Below are 20,863 nucleotides of genomic sequence, written 5' to 3'. Positions count from 1 at the left end.
GATAAGGAAATATGTTGACGTTGTAGTGACAGACAGGGTGGGTGGGTATATGATGGTAATAGATGATGGTGATAATGATGATGATGATGCAGGCAAACCCCATGCCATGCCAGGCAATGCTCGTCCAAAGAGGTGTGCCGCCATTGTTGAAAATGAACGTTAAAAGGGATAAAAGGGGAGGGTATCTCAACAACCGACAAATCCAAAATCCAGAGAGAAATGTCATTCCAAAGTCATTCCGGCTTCCTTCCAGCCAGCTTTTCCACCGCATGCTCGCTACAGCCATTACGGCGTCTGTGTCGGGGGCTTCTTACCCCCCTCTCTTCAACCCCATCCCCTCTACCCCCAAGTTCGGCACCTCCACATCCCTCAGCCCCAAAACACCCTCATCCCTCCTCCGATCCACAAAGCTATTGCACTCGCTCACCACCAGACTCCACTCCGCCAGCGCTCTGCCAGAATACACCGCGCCCGAGGCATAGATCCCTACGGGCTTCTGAGCGCGGACGGCGAGGTTCAAACGGTTGACTTCGCTGTCGAACCCAGTAGGAGGAGGAGAACGTGCGCGTGCAAAAGGACTGCCGTCTTGCATGCTTGCAGCAGAGCGAGTCTTGACTAGCGGGCCTTCATCATCAGACTCGCCAACACCGTTGTGGATTGCGAGGTTGATGCTTGTTGAGCGGCGGCGGTTTGGGTTTCTTTCTGGGGGAGGTGGGGAGGCTTCGATGGAGAGAGGACGAGCGTTGCGGACGTGGTTGATTAGGCCTGTTTCTGATTGTCCGCTGTAGGTACGGGTGACGGGTGGGAGACCGGGCTTGATGAGGTGCGAGCCGGGGCTGCTGTAGATCTCGCGGTTGGGAGATCCATCGGAGGAGACGATGGCGCGGGTGAGAACCCTGGACTGAGCGGGAGCTGGAAGGCGAGGTCGGTACAGGATCATGTCGCGCTGGGGACCGACGGTGCCCTGCCATGTGAGAGCGAACCGGAACACAAAGGTGGCCGCATCATAGACAGGGGCGGATCCGGTTGATGAAGCCGAGTCGGATGACGGCTTGGCGTTCATTGAGGAGTTCTGCTTCGGAGGCGGAGGAGGGCCAGCCCGAGCTGCAGCGGCCGCAGCCGTTTCGCGCCTAGCTTGCTCGAGTTCTTCATCCCATGTCCGCTTACCGTTTGTGGCGCCATTAGGTAGGTGGGCCTGCGAAGCGGTAAAGGAGAGAACCTTGCCCAGGAGAGACCATCTCTTCTTGGAAGTCTCTTCGACCCTCATGCTCGACCTGTTATCATTATTGGTGAACTGGTAGTCGGAGACGCCATCCATTCCTGGGAAGGAGCTGGTGAAGGAGTCGAAACCAAGGTACAAGGGCGTTTGCGCCGGCTGAACTTCGCTTCGGATGATCAAGAATCGCTTGCCGGGCGTTGGAAGACACGGCGCTGTTGAAGGGGGCATACGACCCTCAGCTTCAGCAGTCTGCCACATCCAGAGGTAATGCGACCAGACAGTTCTCAATCGCTGTGCAACAAGCAGGAAGATTTTGCTATGCGATGGTTAGCAGACTAGTACAAAGACAGTCACGAAAGGGGAGGCGGGGAAACTCACTTATCCAACTCATTAACACTTCCAGTGTCCCTACAGATACGCCAACACAGCAGACGCATGTAGTAGGCGCGAACCATGGGACACCAATGATTGAAGAACCTCTCAAACGTCTCCTCCGTCAACAACCACTCACAGCATAGCCTTTCCTTACGTGCCGGATCAGCAACGATAGCATCCCACACTGAGTAGATGAATGAGATGATGCGAATCTCGGACATAGTATTGTTGGAATCCATGATCATCTTGCCGACCTCGAACCAGAAGGGCCAGTCAATGTAGTTAACGAGCGAACTAGGGGTATCGAAGGCGGAGATGGGCATCGACTCCTGGATAGGCGAGGTGGCGACGCTGTTGTTCTGGTTGTCCTGGTATGTGCTAAGCGCCGTAAGCGCCTCCTGGAGGAAGTCGCAGAGCATGAAGCAAGCGGCATGCTCATATCTTGAAGTCCTCTTGGTCGCGGCGACCATAACGGCCATGAATGACTCGGCAAAATTATGCCTGATCTCGGATCCGACCACAGACTTCTCTGATAACATGTCCTTCAGCAAGGCAACAAGTCTGTTCTCGTCCATCCCCTTCAAGACATTGCTAGGTAGCGAGAGTCCAGTAGCGCCGGTCATGGTGGCGTCGGTGCCGTGGAGACTATCAGCGATCGGTGGTCCTAGCAATGCGTCCATAGAGGCCTGACGGTGAATCGCGCCATCCAAAGTCGAGAGAAGCTGAGCATGCACCAGGACAAACGCTGGGGCACGTGCCTTCTCAACTAGAGGAAGGCCTTCCGGCATGAAGTCGGCAGAAAGGATGTGATAGTACTTGCAGAAAACGTAGAACAAGTCGGTATCGCCTCCTCGCCATCTGGAGACCCAGGGACCGTGCCAGGCAATCTTGGCTTGGTTTAGGGGTAGCTTCGCTGCCAGGCGCAACTTGTTGCCCAATGTCTTGATCGAAGTCCAACCCAACTTCCCAAGATGTGGTGGGAAGAGCGCCACAATATCCTCACTCTCGCCTTTACTCCTCCTTGGAAGCCCAAGCTCGTCAGAGGTCCGGCGCAGAAGATCGCTATTCAATTGCCAAAGACGCACGAGAACGTCCGCTATCCCAGGAACGAAGAAAAAGGCATAGGCGCATGCCTTGCCGCTCCAGTTGACCAAGCTAAGAGGCGCATGTCGTAGTGACATCTTGTCTACCACGAGAGCCATCTGCCTGGTAAGGCTGTTGACGAACATGGTCCGGACATTATGCTCAGCGGATTGGGCGACAAAGTCAATGGCGGCCAACTCGGTTTCGTCTGCGGTGGACTGTGTCGACGATCGGGCGCGAACACGCTCCTCTGGCGAACGTTGTGATAGCGGCTGGAAAGAGCTGGTGCATGACCTCCACTCTGGGCGCATCATGATAATGGTGATGGTTTCGAGTAACATCGGCCTGTCAACACCTGCCACGGGTTGTAGGTTAGTGCCCAACGAGGGAGGAGGGGGCATCGCGGAGCCGGTGCCCATGGACACGGCGAAAGCATTTCTTTCCAGCCTGGACTGCCCAGCATCCAACATGTCCAAAAGGCCGTTCCACCATTTGTTCAATATTGTTGCTCGGCGGTCAAAGTCTTCAGGGGAGAGCTGCTTTGTGTTCGAGTTGGATGGGTGGTGTGACGTGCTGCGGAGGAAAGGTACAAGCGTCGTTCGTATTACATTCATTCGCATGGGGGTCGAATTCTTGGCCACGAATTTTGAAAACTCGCTGTCGAGCGTTCGGAAGGTCGACCATAGCGGGTCGCCCGACGAAGGGTGTGGCATGGTGATGCTCGTGTCTGCGGTTGACTGGGATGCGTTTTCGGAGGTAGCTGCTGTAATAATAGTGTCCAAAGACGAATTCCTGGTTGTTGATGGGGCGTCGCTGTTGCTGCTGAAAACATTGTGTTTGACATCCTTTGCTTGCAACAATTTTGTGGTGGTAGAGGCAGTGGTGTCAATGCCGGAGGACGCGTTGCTGTCAATGTCACTTGATTTGGAGCTGTTGACAGATGAAGCTGATGCCGAGGTGGATGACGAGCTTTTGAAAAAGACACTTTGGGGTCGCGGTTTCATCCGAGCCACAATGGTGCTTGCCCGCTGTAGAGCTCGGCTCCGGCTACTTTCTTGTGGCCGGTTGGCATCTGCGTCACCACCTGCCCCTGTGGCGCTCCCACTAACACCCCCGGCAGACTTATCCCTCTTACTGCCAAGTGGAAGCCCGAGCAATCCTCTGGACGTCCTGCGTCCCCGGCCTTCACTGTGTCCCTCCGCCGGCGATTGTTTTTCGAGCTTTTTTGTGGGTGGTTCCGGAGACCTCGAAGTCGAAATCCACGAGCGCTTCGCATAATCGGCAGAGGATTCTACATTGGCCGTCTTGGGTCTCTGCAATTCCTTTGTTGACTCCTGCGCAGCCTCCTGCGCCCCGCCAGCATGATTCGGTTTCGACAATTTTCTGGTGCGACGGTCCTCGGCGGTCTCCTTGGCGTCATAGATCACAGTCGTGGCCGAACCAGGCATCCATGAGCGCGGACGATGAATCATTGATTTCCTCCGAGGAAGAGGTTCTCGCGCTGGCGACTTGGGGGGGATGATTGGGGTCGTCGAGGTTGTGGTCGTGGTCGTGGTCGTGGTCGTGGTCGTGGTCGTCTTCGCTGTGGTCGGCTCGGTTGTGCTCGCAACGGGCGCAATAGCGGACGGTGTCTCTGGCTCTGTGTCCTTGATTGTAACGACTGTTTCCTTCGGGGCCACACCACGCAAGGGCTCAATCTTGGAGCCAATGCTAAAAGACCGTCCAAGCTCTGCAGCAAGGTCTAGTGTAAGAGGAACATTGAGGTCGGGGAGGGTCGGGGGAACGCTCGTGGGGGAGATGGGACTGGTGGGACTGGTGGGAGAGTTGAGAAAATCGATGCGACTGGGAAGAGAGTTGCAGCGGCCGGAGGTAAAGAGGGTGGACAGCCTGTGGGTATGGGTATCTGTTGGACTAGTGGGCGACTTGGTGGCCCTGCTGCCTTGTACCGTTCTCGCGATATCCATACGGGCCGGCGGCGTGGGTACCGTATACTTGATGGTGATATTGATGAGGATAGGTAATCTGCGGTGGCGCTGTGAACTGACGGATGTAAAATGCAGCAAGCAGCAACCTTGGAAGCAGCACAGAGCCAGCAGCCAGACGAGACGGGGGACCTCGAGATTGGAACTTGGACCAGGTAGGTAGAGGTAACAGGGGGATGGTTAGAGTGTCTTCCTTTAGAGAACTGGGTGCCGCCTCTGCCGGAACCTGGCAGCTATAGTAGTCGCAGTCGAGCAATCAGGGAAAAGGCCCGTCTGAACTGCAGCTATGCTGGCAGCCTTGTTTTCTTAGAACATTGTATTATCACAAGGCGATATGGTTCGTTATAGTAACGGTCGGGTTCGGGTTTTGAGAAGCTGTCTCTGGCCGGCAGAGAGTATAGTGGTTGTAAGAGGTGTGGGCGGTATGGCTGATGATTGGCAGTGGATGGTGTACCACAGTAATCCAGGGGCAGAGAAGGTACCAGGTTGTATAGTGGGTGGGCGGGGACCTGAGACTTGATTTTCCGGAGGTACCGTTGTACCTATCGACTGTTCACTCTTTGGTAGCTTCTCTTGTGAGAGAGAGTGTCTGTGTCGAAGTGAGAGGTGGGGTCGTCTCTCTCTCCTTGTTCTATAACAGCAGTTGGTAGCGATCTGTATAACGGAGTGACAGGGCAATGCGATAATCTCCCGAAATGAGGTGATCAGGAGCTGAGAGTGCTAACAACGAAAGTCGGGTGTATGTACAAGAAGAGAATTAGGGAAATGAAGAGAAAAAAGTCAAACACTCTCCGTCAGCTTCAACTGTCTGTCTGCGACTGTCAGTGAGGCAAGAACGAAACGAAGACGAAGAGAAAACACACAACGAATCGAGATTGAGACTGGAGCAGAGGCATGGAGAGGAAGGAGGAGGAGCCGGCAACAGCAGCGGACTCTTGCACTTCCCGTCCACTCGCTCTTCCCAATTCAGGTCTCTTTTACGAGCCCCATTCTTGCCCATTCTCCAATTCAACAAGCTCGGCGGGCCCAATCAACACGACTCGCGCTCCCGCAGTGGGGACTGCATTCGTCTACAAGTACAATTTGGCGGCGCTTTCCCTGTCATCCAACTGCACAGCTTGACAACAGGCAGGCACGGCCAACTTGATGCCTTCAAAGAGTTGAGTCTGACCGTTGCTATGACGCCGGGAATGCGATATTCGGACGAACTATCAAAGTGTCGGGTCCTCTCATCGGGCTCTGTGCAGATGCAGGATCAATGGTTCATCTGCCCAGACCTCCCCTATCCCAAAACTGTCGAGATGAGCAATGATTTTCCAAGCACCAGGTAAATATAAACTACCGCGTACTTATACATAGTACGGAGTCCCCATTTTGGACATGGGTTCGCCACTCTCGGCGACATTTTAGCGACACCATCATTTTGACCACGCCAGCTGAAGTCAATGTGAAGAGACACCACCACAACCCACGAGATGTGAGGTGAGGCTACAGTGGGCTGCACCTCGCTTTTTCTTGCATCTCCTCAGCGTAAAAATACCCGTAAAAGCATGCTGAAGCGTGGATCCCATCATGTGCTAAGACCGCTTCAAGATGGACACCGGAGGCGATGGGCCGCTCTTGGGGGCTCGGGGGTCTAATCTACTTTGGGGGTGGCCGCCAAGGCGTGGATATTACCTGAAGAGCCAACTTTCGGATCAAGAACACCGGGCGCTGTCAATGTGTTGATGGACAGATTTTTCTCTTCCAATTCTTTTTCTTTCTTTTGATGTTGCCTACATGAAAAAGGGCTGTCCGGATCTAGCGCGTTCCTCCGAAGTGGGTGAAGTGCGATACGGAGCGAACAGTCCGGTCTTGAGTTGCATTTATCGGCTTCAAAACGGGTTCCTGGAAACAGCGAGCTTTGTAACTTTTCTGTCAAAGTGGAACGAAGTCAACGACTCTCGATCGTCGATCTGGAAGAGAACACACCCACCACGGGCACCACACCCCAGGACAACCGAGGCTCCCCTTGGATAGGAATCGACAATGGAAATGCACATCCTGATATGGGGAATATACATCTCTGGCTCTTTCCCATCTGCCCATCTTCACCCCATCCGCCAACGATAAAACCCTCTTTGCTTGTCGACTATCGAAACGCTGTCCTGGATCGATGCAAAGTCTTCCAGAAGGATCACGGATGATATGATATGATGCGCCCCGCTAGTAACCGCTAAAATTATCAACTACGTCATCAACACCGGTCAGGGGGCAGGCTGGCAACAAATCCCTACAAAGTCACAGTTCTTCATCAAAAGGAGGATGAACAGACACAGAAGGACTCAAGAGACCCGCTCTTTTCACTTGGCCTCAACAACACCAAACTAACGATTTCCGATTCCGACAGCACGGGCCCTTTCCCTCATCCCTAGTTGGCTCCCAAGGCTCCTTCAGACCACCGCTGCAATGATCTGTTCGCTTACGAATCTACGGGACGGCGCTATCAAAAAAAAAAAAAAAAAACCTTCTGACAGAAACACAACGGTTCGCTTCGTCGGTCGAGCGGGTTCACTATATCTCTGACCAACAGCGCTTCTCTAGCTTCTTCATGGGTTCCCTAGGTCTGTGGTGCACAACCTAACACGAGAGAGGGATCCGTAACACAACACAACACAGGGAAAAAGCAGTAAAGGGTAACCGACCGGAAACCTCCTAAAGCCCGGGTAACGGTGATCCGGCACCACTCGAGCGAGTCTAGGTGCGACGATAAACCACGTGTACTCGAACTTCTCTTTTCCAGGAATCCAAAGGACCACAAAACTCCGATATCCAAGAGAAAAAAAGGATATTCACAGGCTACCCCTTCGCTTGCCGAAGCAGTCGCCGCTCGCCCGTGCTGTGTTGTCTAACTCGTCTGAAACATATCCACTGCTTTAAACTTGGGAAAAGCGGTCAGGTTATGCGCTTGAAAAAGGTCTCCTTGGAGGTCGGCCGGCACTTGGGTCTTGGGAATTTGGGAAGTGCCTCATGCCGAAGACCGCGATACGCCTTCCACTTGATTATTCGCTGTAGCCTTCCATCACATACAATGTGCCGACCTGACCGGGTAGCCTCCTCGAAGGCGTCTTTTCAATTTCCATGCAAGCCACTTTCTGCGGCAGAGATTGAGCCTAGGACTTACAAACTGCACAATCACAGCGCCACACATCTTCTTCACCCGAAGGCAATGCCGCCTCATTGTAACTTGGGGATAGGTACCTACTTGGGGATACTTACAACCAGGCCATCTCCAGGCCACGCGGTCTGGCCTAAAGTAGTCACTACTACTCGGCCTCAGCGGTCTGGCAGTCTCAGCTGTCGTACAACCGGAACTGTTAGCTGAAGTTCTGAGAGCACGGCAGAAAATGCAAAAAGCGTGCAGGAAGGAAATGCGGCTTGATGGCCTCTTGTTGAGATCATCGGTCGGTCGGTTGGTTCAATGCCGTCTTCAGCTTGTTTCCCGTTGGTTCTTGACTAGAGAGTTCAGCAGACATTTACAACGAGCCGCGCGATTGCGTCCACAGATCTGTCTCCTCACTCTCAAGGCTGTTTTTATACGGCCAAAACCAGGATATGTACGGCCAATGTCCAGGGATGCCACACACACACACACACACATGTGAGTTGTATGTGACGACTAACGACACGGGCAGCGCGATGCAGCTTGGAACCCGAGACATTCGGGAAGTCCATTATTGCTACACTAGTGCCGGATAGCAAGAAACCAAACAGATACGTCCAAAAACGTGGGGAGAAAACTTACGATGAAAGATCTTCCACTCGGTATCGGATTTTCAAAGACTGTGACCAGTGAGAATGCTGTTGGAGAAGAGGTTGGGATGTAACCCCCACGTCTATCAGCGAGAACGTGGTAAAGATGGCTTTTCCGGTGTGCCAATGCCAACATGTAGTCCATACCGGGTTTACACATACCCGTGGATTCTATACGTCTCCCTGAATAGTCAACGGGACATACATGAGTAGTTCGGTGATAGCAGCATCGAGTTGCTTCTCAGCACATTTATACTAGCACCGCTATGCAGTGCTTCTTTCGAATGGAGCTGAACATGTATGTCTTCCCAACCAAAATCCTCTTTCCTTTGGTGAGATACGCGGCCGCCCACGGCACAGGCTCACAGGCTCACAGCTCACAGAGAGAGACAAGAGAGAAGCAAAGTGGTGAGACCAGTCAGTGTCAGCAACTCGGTTGGCACCCAGTTAAGTGGAAGACAAAGAAAGAGCAAGATAGCTAAACCCAATCATCGTCCAACAGGGTCAAAGCACGAGCAGGAGCGCAAGAGGAAAAAAAAAAAAATTTCTTCCGAGGAAAATGGAACGAGAGGTGAGACAAAGTTGGATGTCACAGCATTCGGGATTCCGTACACTGGCACGAACTGGCACCACTGATGCACAAGGAGGACGGAGGTAGGTATTGGGGAGGGGGGAACGAGTGGTACAAGAAGTGGAAGAAGGACCCTAACCCTCTGAAGTGCAATACATCTTCATCAATCATGACATGACATCCACTATCCCAATGAACACATCGAGAAGAAAGACATGAGGCACAAAAAGAATGATCCTCCAAAAAAGGAGGAGGCGCAAAATGTTAAAAAGGTGCACACTCTTTGAGTTGTGTATATAAGCTAAAGATTTGGACGCACTTACAACAACATCTGGATATCCCTCGTGGCGCAATTGGCTAGCGCGTCAGACTGTTAATCTGGAGGCTGTAAGTTCGATCCTTACCGAGGGAGATCAAATTCTCTTTTTGACTTTCTGCGTTTTGTCACTTTTTGTGTTTCTTTTCATAACACCGATGATGAACTTTTTTCTTTTCGAAGGTTCAATCTGTAGAGAAATGTCATGGTGTTGTGTTGGGTGAAGGGATAGGCGTGACAGGTCTCTGGCATTATTGCTGGGCAAACACTCAATCCCGAGAGTTGATGTTTTTGTCCATGAACAAAGCCCCATCGCCAAGCGACCAAAATGCTTTTGCCATCACTTTCTTGACACCATTTGAAAAAAACAAAAACCACAACAGTGGGCCACCAAAACCTTTTTAGGACGGTATCATGATGGCATGATCATCGATAACCTCCCTTCCTCATGACTCCTTCCCATCAACCTCACAACTGATTATCAGTTTACTCTAACTAGCCACTCACCATCCAGTCTGTCCCCGAGCGCCTGCACGGAACAACCCGGTCCAAACCTCCCTCTCCCACCATACCTCACGGGAGCATGCTTACGCCTACGCAGATCCGGAGGAAGTTCACGAGTTACAGCAGTTTGCGCCTTGCATCCCAATGCCTTCTCGGTCGCGGGAAGCTGCGTGGAACTTTTATCGAAGAGAACTTTTGCCTTGTCCTTATGCCCGAGTTTCCGAACTCTCCAAACACTCGAACGATCATCGGCCTCGGACAGCTTGCTGCACAATGGCTTGACGAGAATGCAATCGCCCTCTTCAAACCGTTGAAAGCAGCTTCCCGATGGCTTTGGCGGAGCCGAGAGGTGCCAAAGCTCGACCATGTACAACGGTTTCAGCCTGGCAGGAGGGAGGAGCACAAGAATGTGCGGTTCGGAGGTCGTATGGGTAGGGGCAGTTTTTATGTAAATAAAAAAGGGGGCTGCTCAATAGGTTGGACGAGATGCAGAGGATTCGGGGTTAGTTGTTGAGACGGGAGGGTGAAGACCACCACATGGTTAAGCCAAAACTGATAACGCTGGGAGAAAATAATAGTAGAACATACAAGTACGGCAGGGCTAGTATTGGGCCTTTAAGGTAAGGTTGTCTCTACTGCTTCATACAATCTAATGCTGGTTTGTTTGTTAGCTTGGTACTCCTGGTATACTGGACGAGATCTATCCCGAATTGTCCCAAAGATCAATTAGACATATAAACGCCTAGGAAGGTTGACCAGAGGTCTCGAGCCAACAAACAAACCAGTATTGGACTGTATAACTCAGCTGGGAGCCGCTCTGCTCGGTGTCAGATAAAGACAGAACCAGTGTGGTAGGATGAGGAAAGCATTGATGATATTCGCCGGAAGCTATACTCGAGAAATGTTGTTTCGAACTAGAGCAGAACAAGACCAACCATACAAGTAGTGTGAATAACTTGTCCTCTAAGATGTCGGCTTGGTGTATTCCGAGTATTCCCAAGGTTTGAGATATTGTGAATGTGATGCCAGAGTTTTGTAATGTTGTCGACTCGGCAGTCGGGCGGGGATGTGATGTCTCTTTGCCAGCTCAGACCGTCTCAACTATTGATACTCATGGAAAGCAGCTCGAGGTTGGCTCCATGACCAACTGTGATGAGATGACAGGAAATGTTTCTGGTAAATGGAAACAGTGAACGGAACCCCTGAACGACAGGCAGGGGAAAGCCAGCACCCAGTGGACGAGCGGACTAGAGTGGACAACCTTGACCCCACCCGCCCCACAAAATTTTGACCTCAAGCTCCCTTATCGATAAGCGCCGTTCTGGAATTTCTTTGCTCGACTATCACGACGGTTTGCAGGTGAAGGAGAGAATCCGCCCGCGAACAGTCCCCAGTCCACACCACTCCCTCCATTGTCCATCACCACCTTGCGATACCTACCCAATTCACCCACTACCGTTATCGCATAATCATACCTCCAAAATGCTCCGCCAAGTGTACGTCAATCGATCATCACAATACGCAGAATGATAGCTGACAGTCCTCCCCCCATCACAGCAAGCCGCGGACAGCCCGTTCCAAGAGGGCGCTCGAGAAGCGTGCCCCCAAGGTCCAAGAGAACCCCAAGACCGCCCTCTTCCTTCGCGGCACCACCTGCAGCCAAGTCGTATGTCGTCTCCATACCCTCCTATACACAATAGCCTCTAACACAGTCTGCAGACCCAAGATGCCATGCAAGATCTCTACTCCCTGCGCCAAACCCACGCCAAGCGCTTCCACAAGAAGAACCCCGTCCACCCGTTCGAGGACGCCAGCTCCCTGACCTTCTTCTCCGAGAAGAACGACACCTCGCTCATTCTCTTCGGCTCCAGCAGCAAGAAGCGCCCCCACACCATCACCTTCTGCCGCACCTTCGACTACAAGATGCTCGACATGCTCGAGTTCTACCTCGACCCCGAGACCTTCCGCAGCATCGCCCAGTTCAAGACCAAGAAGGTTCCCGTTGGCACCAAGCCTTTGATGGTGTTCGCCGGTACTGCTTTGTATGTCCCCGGTTTCATGACAAAAGGAGGAGTGAATGTTAGCTAACAATCTCCCCAGCGAATCCCCCGTCGCCAACGCCTTCACCACCGCCAAATCCATGCTCATCGACTTCTTCCGCGGCGATCCCTCCGACAAGATCGACGTCGAGGGTCTTCAGTACTGCATCGTCGTTTCCGCCGACGAGCCCACTTCCTCCGCCGACCCGTCGGACCCCTCAACAAAACCCACCCTCCACCTGCGCGCCTACCTGATCCGCACCAAGCGTTCCGGCCAGAAGCTCCCCAGAGTCGAAGTCGAAGAGCACGGTCCCCGCATGGACTTCCGTCTTGGTCGTCTCCAGCAGCCCGACGCCGACATGCTCAAGGAGGCGATGCGCAAGCCCAAGACCACCGAGGAGCGCACCAAGAAGAATATCAGCATGGATAGCATCGGTGACAAGATTGGTAGAATCCATATGGGCAAGCTGGATCTCAGCGAGTTGCAGACGAGGAAGATGAAGGGTCTCAAGAGGAGCAGGGATGTGGTGGATGAGGACTTTGATGATGCGGATGTGCCGCTGGAGGGCGTCAAGGTTGTCAGTGACAGGGTCGTGGGGCCGAGGAAGAAGAGGGCGAGGGATGCTGTTGAGTTTTAAGTGAGGAGAGAGTAGGGAATGAGGGGTTGAGGGGATGAAGAAGGGAGGTGTAATCTTTTCACAATTGTTGCGATCATCCACCAAGACAAGGCGTTTATGGGAGTTTGTTACTTATGTCATATATCATTTGCTACTGGGAGATGAATCAAAGTCAGATCAGAACAAGTCAGGAGGAACCAGCCGGGGTAGTGACGCTCACACTGCCGTGATTCTCTTCACTTTTCTCGGACAGAAGCGTCAATTTGGGTGATATTGGAGCGACCAGTCAGCCTAGTATCAGAGTCGGTGTTCATCAGGCGGTGATTTTACATTCTAGGTATGCCTTTTCGTTTCTGTTGACATATGATCACTGCATGGTAGCAGTTAGCAAAACACCACTCGCTAACAGCTCGTTTTCATTAATGCCAGGTATCGATCAAGTTCAAGTGAAGAAACTAGGTATCCAACCCAACGCCAAAACTCCACGCAATCATCCATCTACATGCAAACGCTCATGATCCAAAGCAAAGACAAGCCACTCTCTCAACAGCCCCCTAAACCGCCTCCACCCCCCGTCCCCTTTCCACCTCCTCATCACTCCCACTCCCACTCCCTTCATCCCCCTTAACAGCACCCTCCTTTTCATTAACATCCCCCCTCTCCACATCCCTCTCCTCCTTCTTCCCCTTGTCCCCCGGCGCAACCAAAAACATCCCCAGCACCACCGCCTTCCCTCCCCCCGAGATGGTAACCGCCACCGCGCTCCCCACCTCCCTATAAATATACGCACCACAAAGACTCCCCACCGCCAACGCAGCCAGGAACGCCACCCGTCTATTCCGCCCCGTATTTTTCTTGAGCGGTCCCCTAAACAGGTTCCTATCAATAACCAAATCCAACCACGCCGCCGTCGCCATCGCCGTCGTGATCTCCGTCATGTTCAGACTCCTGCTCAAAACCACCTGACTCCCCGCCGCACTGGCCAGCAGGGCAATGCAGATGAGTGTGCGGGGACCAGTAACCGCATCCCACTCCCCTTCCTCAAAACTCCCACTAGCAAACAAATCCTTGCCGGGCGTGTTGGTATGCTTTGACGAGAACTGCAACCCAGCAGCGATGAACACCAAACAAGTTTGGATGGCGTTGGTAACTAACAGCCATAATCGACGACGAGGGCCGATGATGTGGCCGAGTTGGCCGGTGAGCCAGGCACTCCCCAAAAAGAAGCCGAGCGAGCAGCCGATGTTGGCGGTGATGAACATGGAGGGGTTGAATTCGGGCAGGGCGATGGCGAGCATTAGGAAGACGGTGTTGCCGGTTTGGTTGGAGGCGAAGGCGTGGAAGTCGGGGAAGGAGACTGCGTCTGTTTTGTTGTTGTTATGGAGTTAGCATGGGATGGGGGAACAGACTGAGGTACCTAGTGTAGGTATGGGAGGATGGATGGTCATGGTGGATGGTGATGGTGATGGTGGATGGTGATGGTGACATGAGGGACGATTGGTGAAGTCGAGAGAAACACAGGGGAAAGAGGGCAAATGAAAGGAAGGATAAAAGAGAAAAAGGGAAAATGGAAGGGAATGAGGGTGAAGAGGCGGATAAAAGAGAAGGGGGGAGGAATGAAAGAAACGTACCTTGAAGTCCAATACAAAACGTCAACAAGACAAGCTGTAGCTCAGCAAAGTGTGACGGACGGACATCTTCATTCAGGTATGCCCAAGCCCTCGAAGCAAAAGACTGTGGTGATAGCTCTATTGGCTGAGAGCATGAATATTTCGGACAAGGGAACTGAGTGTGAGTGCTTTCGTCACTCGAGTTGACGACCTGGTCGGTCTTTTCTTCTGGCGATGCCGTCATAGTCGACAACTCGGCTCTAATGTTTTGTTGGTGTTGACGAAACTGATAGAAAGAAACGGCGAAGTGATTAATGTTCGAGTGACTACAGACAGAAAGGATTCCCTTGTGACAGATCCAGTAGTTGACTCGAGTAGAGTACTGCTTTGCAGGGAGGATAGGTATACACACACTCTTTATGGAAATAACAATGCTCAACAAGCGAAGGAATGAATGTCAACGACAGAGAGTTGTGAAGATATAGAAAGACATTGGATGGTATCACTCGACACCGACACAAACAAGTCTTCTTTCCTTCCTACCTAGCCCTAGCCATCCATGGTTATCAAGTATTTCACCGCTTCTTTCTCCTCCATCCTCCTAATTCATGGTCCCCGAACCGACAAGAGACAAGAACAGAGATTTTTCCTTGTTCCGATCCTCATTGTATCTATCCCCTTGTTGCTCCCCCGTCCCGGAAAGCGTGTTGACTGGACGGGTGGTGGCAAACACCCTTACCAAACGGCCGGGATGAACGCATCCCGTAGGGGTTCGACCGACACCCGTAGTCGTGTTTGAGATTTTCACCGGGACTTCCTGATATTGAACACCTTTTATCAACCACAGATGTCGAATTTACGATAACGCAGTGATAGCTGGTGATAGTATAGATTAGTAGACTGTCTAACGCGCGGAGCTAATAGTGAGGAGATAAAGAAGAGTGTCCGTCCGGTATCTGGGTAGGTATGTAGTAGGTAGACCGAACGGTTCGGTATCAAAAGTCTAGATAGGAACCAGGCAATACCTACCTACCTATCATGTCATGCCATGTCACCCTTTCAATCTTCTTCGATACGCAACCGGTGAGAAACAATGGCTTCGCATCCGGTTCTCATATCTCTAGCCAGCCCCTTTCCGGCTTCTGGTTTACATCTTCCATAGGTAACGTAGAGAAAAGACCGGCTCCAGTCGTCAAGCTGCATCACATCGAATTGAACCGGTGTACATACGTAGTACGTACTATTCAACGGCCCAGAATCCAGAACGTCCACGTGCCATTCAGTGGAATGACTTCATTAGCGTCTCCTGGTGTCCAGACTTCCAGAGACTTTTGGGTTCGGGAACGGGACGGATCGACGACTGGAACACGTCTGGAAGTGGAATGTGGTCCTTGTGGAAGCGATTGTGGGGAGGTGATGTTCGACGGGAAGTGGGCCGGCACCGACTCCCGCGCTTAACGTGCATCGGGCTCCACTGCTACCGGCAAAAGTGGGCCGGATATCGGCATTCTCCACTGTCGCGGTAAACGGTACTCGGTGCGGGGATCCCCGCCCGTGTTCCGGAGTCGGAACGGGGTCCACTTTGTTGCCGGAGGGGCTCCCCCGTCGACTTTCTTTCCGGAGGACCCGACGTGGATGTTGATTTTGATATAAAAAATCTCTTGCCCACTCATCATGACCTTTCCTGACGGGCTTCCTTCTGTCTCTTTTTTTCCGTTCGCAAACTTGATTTCCAGGTCGAAAGCGACGACAAAGCAGTGGTTAACGTCTTGAGACCGATAGCCGCCCCGACAGCCGACCAAGCCCAACTTTTCACTTTCCGCACCGCAACTTACAACGATCCAGGCACTTGCCCGCCCACCAATGAGATTTGCGGATACCCTCACTTACACCCAACTTACACTGGTTCTTTCTTGCTCTTTCCTGATTCGGACGGCTTCTTCCTCGTCAAGTTTCACCGCTGGATTCCTGCTTGGGAGAATCTGGGTGTTGCGTAACGGACTTGGAAAACAATACGTACCGCACCCCTAGTTACCTCCAGCCCCCGCACATCTACTGCTCAGAACGGTATAGCTTCTTAAGTCTCGTAATCGTATAGTATTTGCCTCTTTAGGTAGTATGTATGGAGTTGAAGCCAGCTGAGTCAGCTCTTTATACGTAAGAGTCGTATACGGCCGTTGTATTGACTTGGTAAAATCGTAAAAGTTGTAACGTAAATATTATTGATAATACTTGGTACTGGTCTCCCTAAACTATTAGCGAAGTCTAATTTCTATAGTAAAGTCTTTTTAGCTATCTTTTGTATAGGAAGTTACTTTAGTATAGATAGATCGGTTCGATAAACTCTATATTGAGCAACTGCTGTGCGTGTTAGTGATGACAATTGCAAAGTAAACAAAGGTTAGCTAATATGTATATTAATTGCATTTTTAACACCATAATTACAATATTGATTCTAATAATACTAAACTTACTATATAGAATATTTTGATTGCTAGCAATCGATTAATATATATATTAGAAGGATTCATAGTAGTGTACAAATACTATATTAAAAAGTGGTTTTAATGCATTTAATACAAATCGAAATATCTATGTTGAATTTCACTTCTATGACTGTAGTACTAGCTTGCTCTTACCACCTTTGATTATACCAGATAAATACTAATTAGAGTATGTGACCAATACTAGATTTATGTAATTGCTATAATAACTGGATTTATTTGTGTATAAATTATATATATTATATAAATTTCTATATATGATATATAGTATGCTGGTATTTCTAGTGCCTTTTATATATAAATCGTATATATTATATAAAACGCTGTGTATAACTGGCTATATTTCTAGTGCTTTTTACGTATAATTAGCTATACTGCTTATTAAAAGATTGGATTTATCTATATATTAATATATAAGTTGTATAAATCGTCGTTTAAAGTACTAGTCAATTAACTAACTTAATATCTATAACCGTAATAAATCTAGTTACGAGTACTCTACGCTATCAAATATTTCGTAATATTATTAGACGTATATTAAAAAACTTCAATTTAGTATCTAACCCCCCTCTACGTCCTAAGGTCGAGCCCTCTACACTTGCAAATTATTTATAAAATCTTTAAATTCTCTTTTAAGCCGCTAAGCTCTCGTGATATACCAAATATAAACACGCTCTACGTCTATAGAGTTAAAGCTATACTCGCAATACGCTAACTACTAGAAACTATAAAACCCAAAGATTATTAAGCTCTAACTACTCTTGTACCGCCTACCATTAACCAAAGCTATATCGATCCTCTTAAGAGGGTACTCTCTATATAATTCGAATCTCAAACTACTTATATTGAAATAGGCCAAAACAATACAACAATATAATATAAAACCAACCACATACTATAACAAAAACTTGCTATAGATAGCTGATTAGGGTTATAATATTACAAGTTATAATTCAAATAGACGAGGTAATTAGCGCTAATTGTAGATAAAAAGGTTAAAATTTAAAGTTTAGAGAGAGGAGGGTCAAAAAGAGTAAACGAATAGGTCGTAAATAGCTTTAGAATCTAAAAAATAAATAAACATAAAGCTCGCTACTCGATAATTAATAAATAAAGGTAACCTTCTCCTTAATAAAGAAGTAAAAGATTAGGAAAGCACTTAATTATTAATAAGATAATTAATTAAATAATTTATGCAAAGAAATAATAAAAGACGATTCAAAGTATTTAATTAAGAGAAACTCTATCTGTACGGCCATGTTTCTCTATTTGTACCATCCTCACTTTTTTCTCTCACTTCTAACCCTAACCCTGCAGCCGCGTTGACCCCGCTTCAAATTCCAGCGCATTCGCATTCCCGACAAAGCATTCGCACCACCAAATAGAGTATTCGCAGCTTCCGATACAATATTCGCATAATATTTATGTCGCAAATCAATTGCAGTCGCTGTCGCATGTCAATTTCTATCGCATATCAATTTTTTCCGTCATTTCAATCGCTTTCGAAGAAGAAATGCCTTATCGGGCATGGAGTACCCTATATAAGGTCGGAATGCCCTGTCGGGGTTGCGAATGCGCTGTTCGGGGTTGCGAATGCGCTGTTGGGAGCTACGAATGCCCTGTCGGGAATGCGGGGAATGCGAATGTGCTAAAAAAGCGGGGAGGGGAGAATGCGACACTTTTGATTGGTCGGTGCGGGTGGGGTACGGTACAGATAGAGAAACATAGCCGTACAGATAGAGTTTCTCTTAATTAAAATATATTAGATTATATTTAAAAAGAATATTATTACTTCCTTATTATCCTCCTTCTTTATAATTCTTTTTTTCGTATTAATCCCCTTTCTTTTTTATTATCCTCCTATCCTTCTATTCTTCTTCTATTAATTTTCTTTTTCTATCGATAATTTATCTAATCTTATTTATTAATTATAAATAAATAATCAGCTATCTAACTAATCTACATAATTAGCTATCTATCAATCTCCTAATCTTTCTTATAATCCCTAATTAATATTAGTTAACTAGTTTCTTTCAATCTTGTAACTATGCTCCTGAACGAAATGCATTGCAGAAAAATCGTGAAAAGAAATCAGCGTAAAAATCATAAGGCATACCACCCTAAGTTAATATCCTCTATTTTACTATAGCTCTAACTAGTTAGCTAGACAGCCGGCTAATAGGGTATAATAGTCGTTGAGGAAATAATATTACTAAAGATACTGACATAGCAATTATTAACGTTTGTAAAACCGATACTTATAGGTAACAGACTACTAGTCAAACTCCCCTTTATAGCAGTTAATACTAATAAAGTGGATTAAACATATATTGAAATATTCGTTAGTATCGTAGAAACGCTTCCCCTCCTTCGCTTTTAGTAGAACTAGTTTTTATACTGGTATTAGGAATCGGTTAAATCTAAAGTAATCGAATAATTCTCGTAAAAATCTAGTACAAAATATGGTCTTAACTTTGGCAATATGGTTAAAGTATTGAGTATTTGCATATAGTACGTATTTAATAAAACTAAATAAAGAGAATTGTTATATAATACTTTTATTTTAAAATTTCAAGCTAGAATGGTAACCTTTAAGAGGGTTGGTTGTAAATACTTATTAAAGAAAAGTATAATTAATTAAGAAAAATAGGCGCTGACAATTCCTAGGTTTCTTCTAATATTCTCTAAGTCTCCTCCGATATTCTCCAGGTCTCCTACAATATTTTACAGGTTTAAAAAGAAATCGAATTATATTTTATTTATTCTAAATTCTTAGGAGGATTGAAGAAGAGGTTTATACTTATAATAATAGAAGCGAGTGCTTACGAACGTAGTTGCCCTACTGCAATTTTGTATCCCTCTAATTCTTTTTAATATACCCTGGTATAGGGTTGTTTTAATTTAAATAATTGAAAGTAAATTAAATACAGTAGTACAACCTTATTTAATACGTCTCTATCGAATAGTATCGACTATATATCTTAAGCACTCTTTATAGCTATTATTAGCAAACTTCCGCTTGAGGGTCCGTTTTACGTAGACATAATAGAGGAAGTAGTTAACTTCGATATTAGGGAAGGCTAAGTTTATAGCGTATTATTCGATAATAGAATCGTCTATAAGGAAATAACGAAATAGCTATAATTGACCGCTATGATTTATTACCTACCCCTATACTATTAATAGAACCACCCTTACAATATTATTATCGGCCTTTTCTATAAAGAAGTAATTATAAAGAAATTAATAGCTATATTTATTACAAATAAAAAAGGTATAAAATAATTAGCCAAGTTAGTTCGTATTATATATAGTATTTATAAAAATGAAATACCTTCGCTATTGTAGTATATTAAATTAATTTAGAAGGGAAGAACGCCTTAATTATACGTATATAAATAAATGAAAATAATGAAAATAATAAAAATGATAGAAATAATGAAAATCTTAAAAATCTTAAAAATAATAAAAAAGGATATACTAGCAATCGATTAGATTACCCCACGAGAGATCTCGCTATCTAATCGCGTAGCTTTAATAACCTTGTTAAACGATTTAAAGTTACTAATATTCTTATTTATTATTATTTAGGTAGATAGGTACTATAAAACCTAATCGATTTATAATTGGGGGACGAAGTCCTTACCTACGTAACGTGGATCTAGATGAGCGAGCCGGAATGCCCTACCCTAATTGAATACGTCGTACCTATTAAATTAACGACCCCCGAAATTATAAAATATAAATTTAGCGGCTTCTAATCGGCTATTGTTACTATAAAGGGTACGATAGATAGTAACCACTAAGAACTTTCAGATAACATTATTGGAAATTGATTCTTTAAGGCTAAAAGTTCGCTTAATTTAATCTAGTAAATCTATATTATAATTATAAAGCTCGCTAATGGTCGTCTTTACAATTACGTTAATTAATTTATATATTGCTACATCGTTAATATAAGTAATACAGCGGTTATACCGAAAGATTATAACCCCTTTCGATAGATAGTATTAAGAGTTATACGAAGTCTTATTACGTAAATCTTAAGGTTCTTTACCCATAGTATATATCGTTTTTTTTCCTATAATTAATAATATAAATATAGCTTCCTACAATTAGGGTACTAATTGGTAAATTTATACTAATTAATTTAACAATATATATTATTATGAAATAGTTAATAAAAGGAATATTCGTTTACTGTAAATTTAATTTTATTCTTTAATTTAAAGAGCGTTTATTAGTACCGAA

At 47.3% G+C, this 20,863-nt stretch overlaps 3 protein-coding genes and 1 non-coding gene across 4 annotated transcripts; 2 read left to right on the top strand and 2 right to left on the bottom strand.

Annotated features, from left to right (window-relative positions):
* Positions 1 to 227: 227 nt before the first annotated feature.
* B0H65DRAFT_72003 (uncharacterized protein) lies at positions 228 to 5,028 on the bottom strand. The gene is made up of 2 exons (XM_062831323.1): positions 1,598 to 5,028; positions 228 to 1,535 (listed from the first exon to the last, which is right to left on the bottom strand). The coding sequence occupies exons 1-2, from the start codon at positions 4,639 to 4,641 to the stop codon at positions 311 to 313; spliced, it is 4,269 nt and encodes a 1,422-aa protein (XP_062687610.1). The 5' UTR covers positions 4,642 to 5,028; the 3' UTR covers positions 228 to 310.
* A 4,332-nt stretch (positions 5,029 to 9,360) lies between these two features.
* On the top strand, positions 9,361 to 9,434 carry B0H65DRAFT_t43. Its single transcript has one exon. It is a non-coding gene; the product is annotated as a tRNA-Asn (tRNA).
* A 1,659-nt stretch (positions 9,435 to 11,093) lies between these two features.
* Positions 11,094 to 12,740, top strand: B0H65DRAFT_71881 (Brix domain-containing protein). Its single transcript, XM_062831321.1, has 4 exons — positions 11,094 to 11,338; positions 11,400 to 11,508; positions 11,562 to 11,884; positions 11,943 to 12,740. Exons 1-4 carry the CDS (start codon positions 11,325 to 11,327, stop codon positions 12,517 to 12,519), a joined length of 1,023 nt encoding a protein of 340 aa, XP_062687609.1. The 5' UTR covers positions 11,094 to 11,324; the 3' UTR covers positions 12,520 to 12,740.
* A 45-nt stretch (positions 12,741 to 12,785) lies between these two features.
* Positions 12,786 to 14,716, bottom strand: B0H65DRAFT_71907 (uncharacterized protein). The gene is made up of 3 exons (XM_062831322.1): positions 14,523 to 14,716; positions 14,130 to 14,434; positions 12,786 to 13,855 (listed from the first exon to the last, which is right to left on the bottom strand). Exons 2-3 carry the CDS (start codon positions 14,350 to 14,352, stop codon positions 13,053 to 13,055), a joined length of 1,026 nt encoding a protein of 341 aa, XP_062687608.1. The 5' UTR covers positions 14,353 to 14,434; positions 14,523 to 14,716; the 3' UTR covers positions 12,786 to 13,052.
* Between the last annotated feature and the right edge of the window lie 6,147 nt (positions 14,717 to 20,863).

This window comes from Neurospora tetraspora (assembly GCF_033439725.1).
Source record: "Neurospora tetraspora strain CBS 560.94 chromosome Unknown B0H65scaffold_1, whole genome shotgun sequence".
Classification (NCBI taxonomy): domain Eukaryota; kingdom Fungi; phylum Ascomycota; class Sordariomycetes; order Sordariales; family Sordariaceae; genus Neurospora; species Neurospora tetraspora.
The sequence above is the reverse complement of the archived record's forward strand: the minus strand, read 5'-3'. Positions and strand labels throughout refer to the sequence as shown.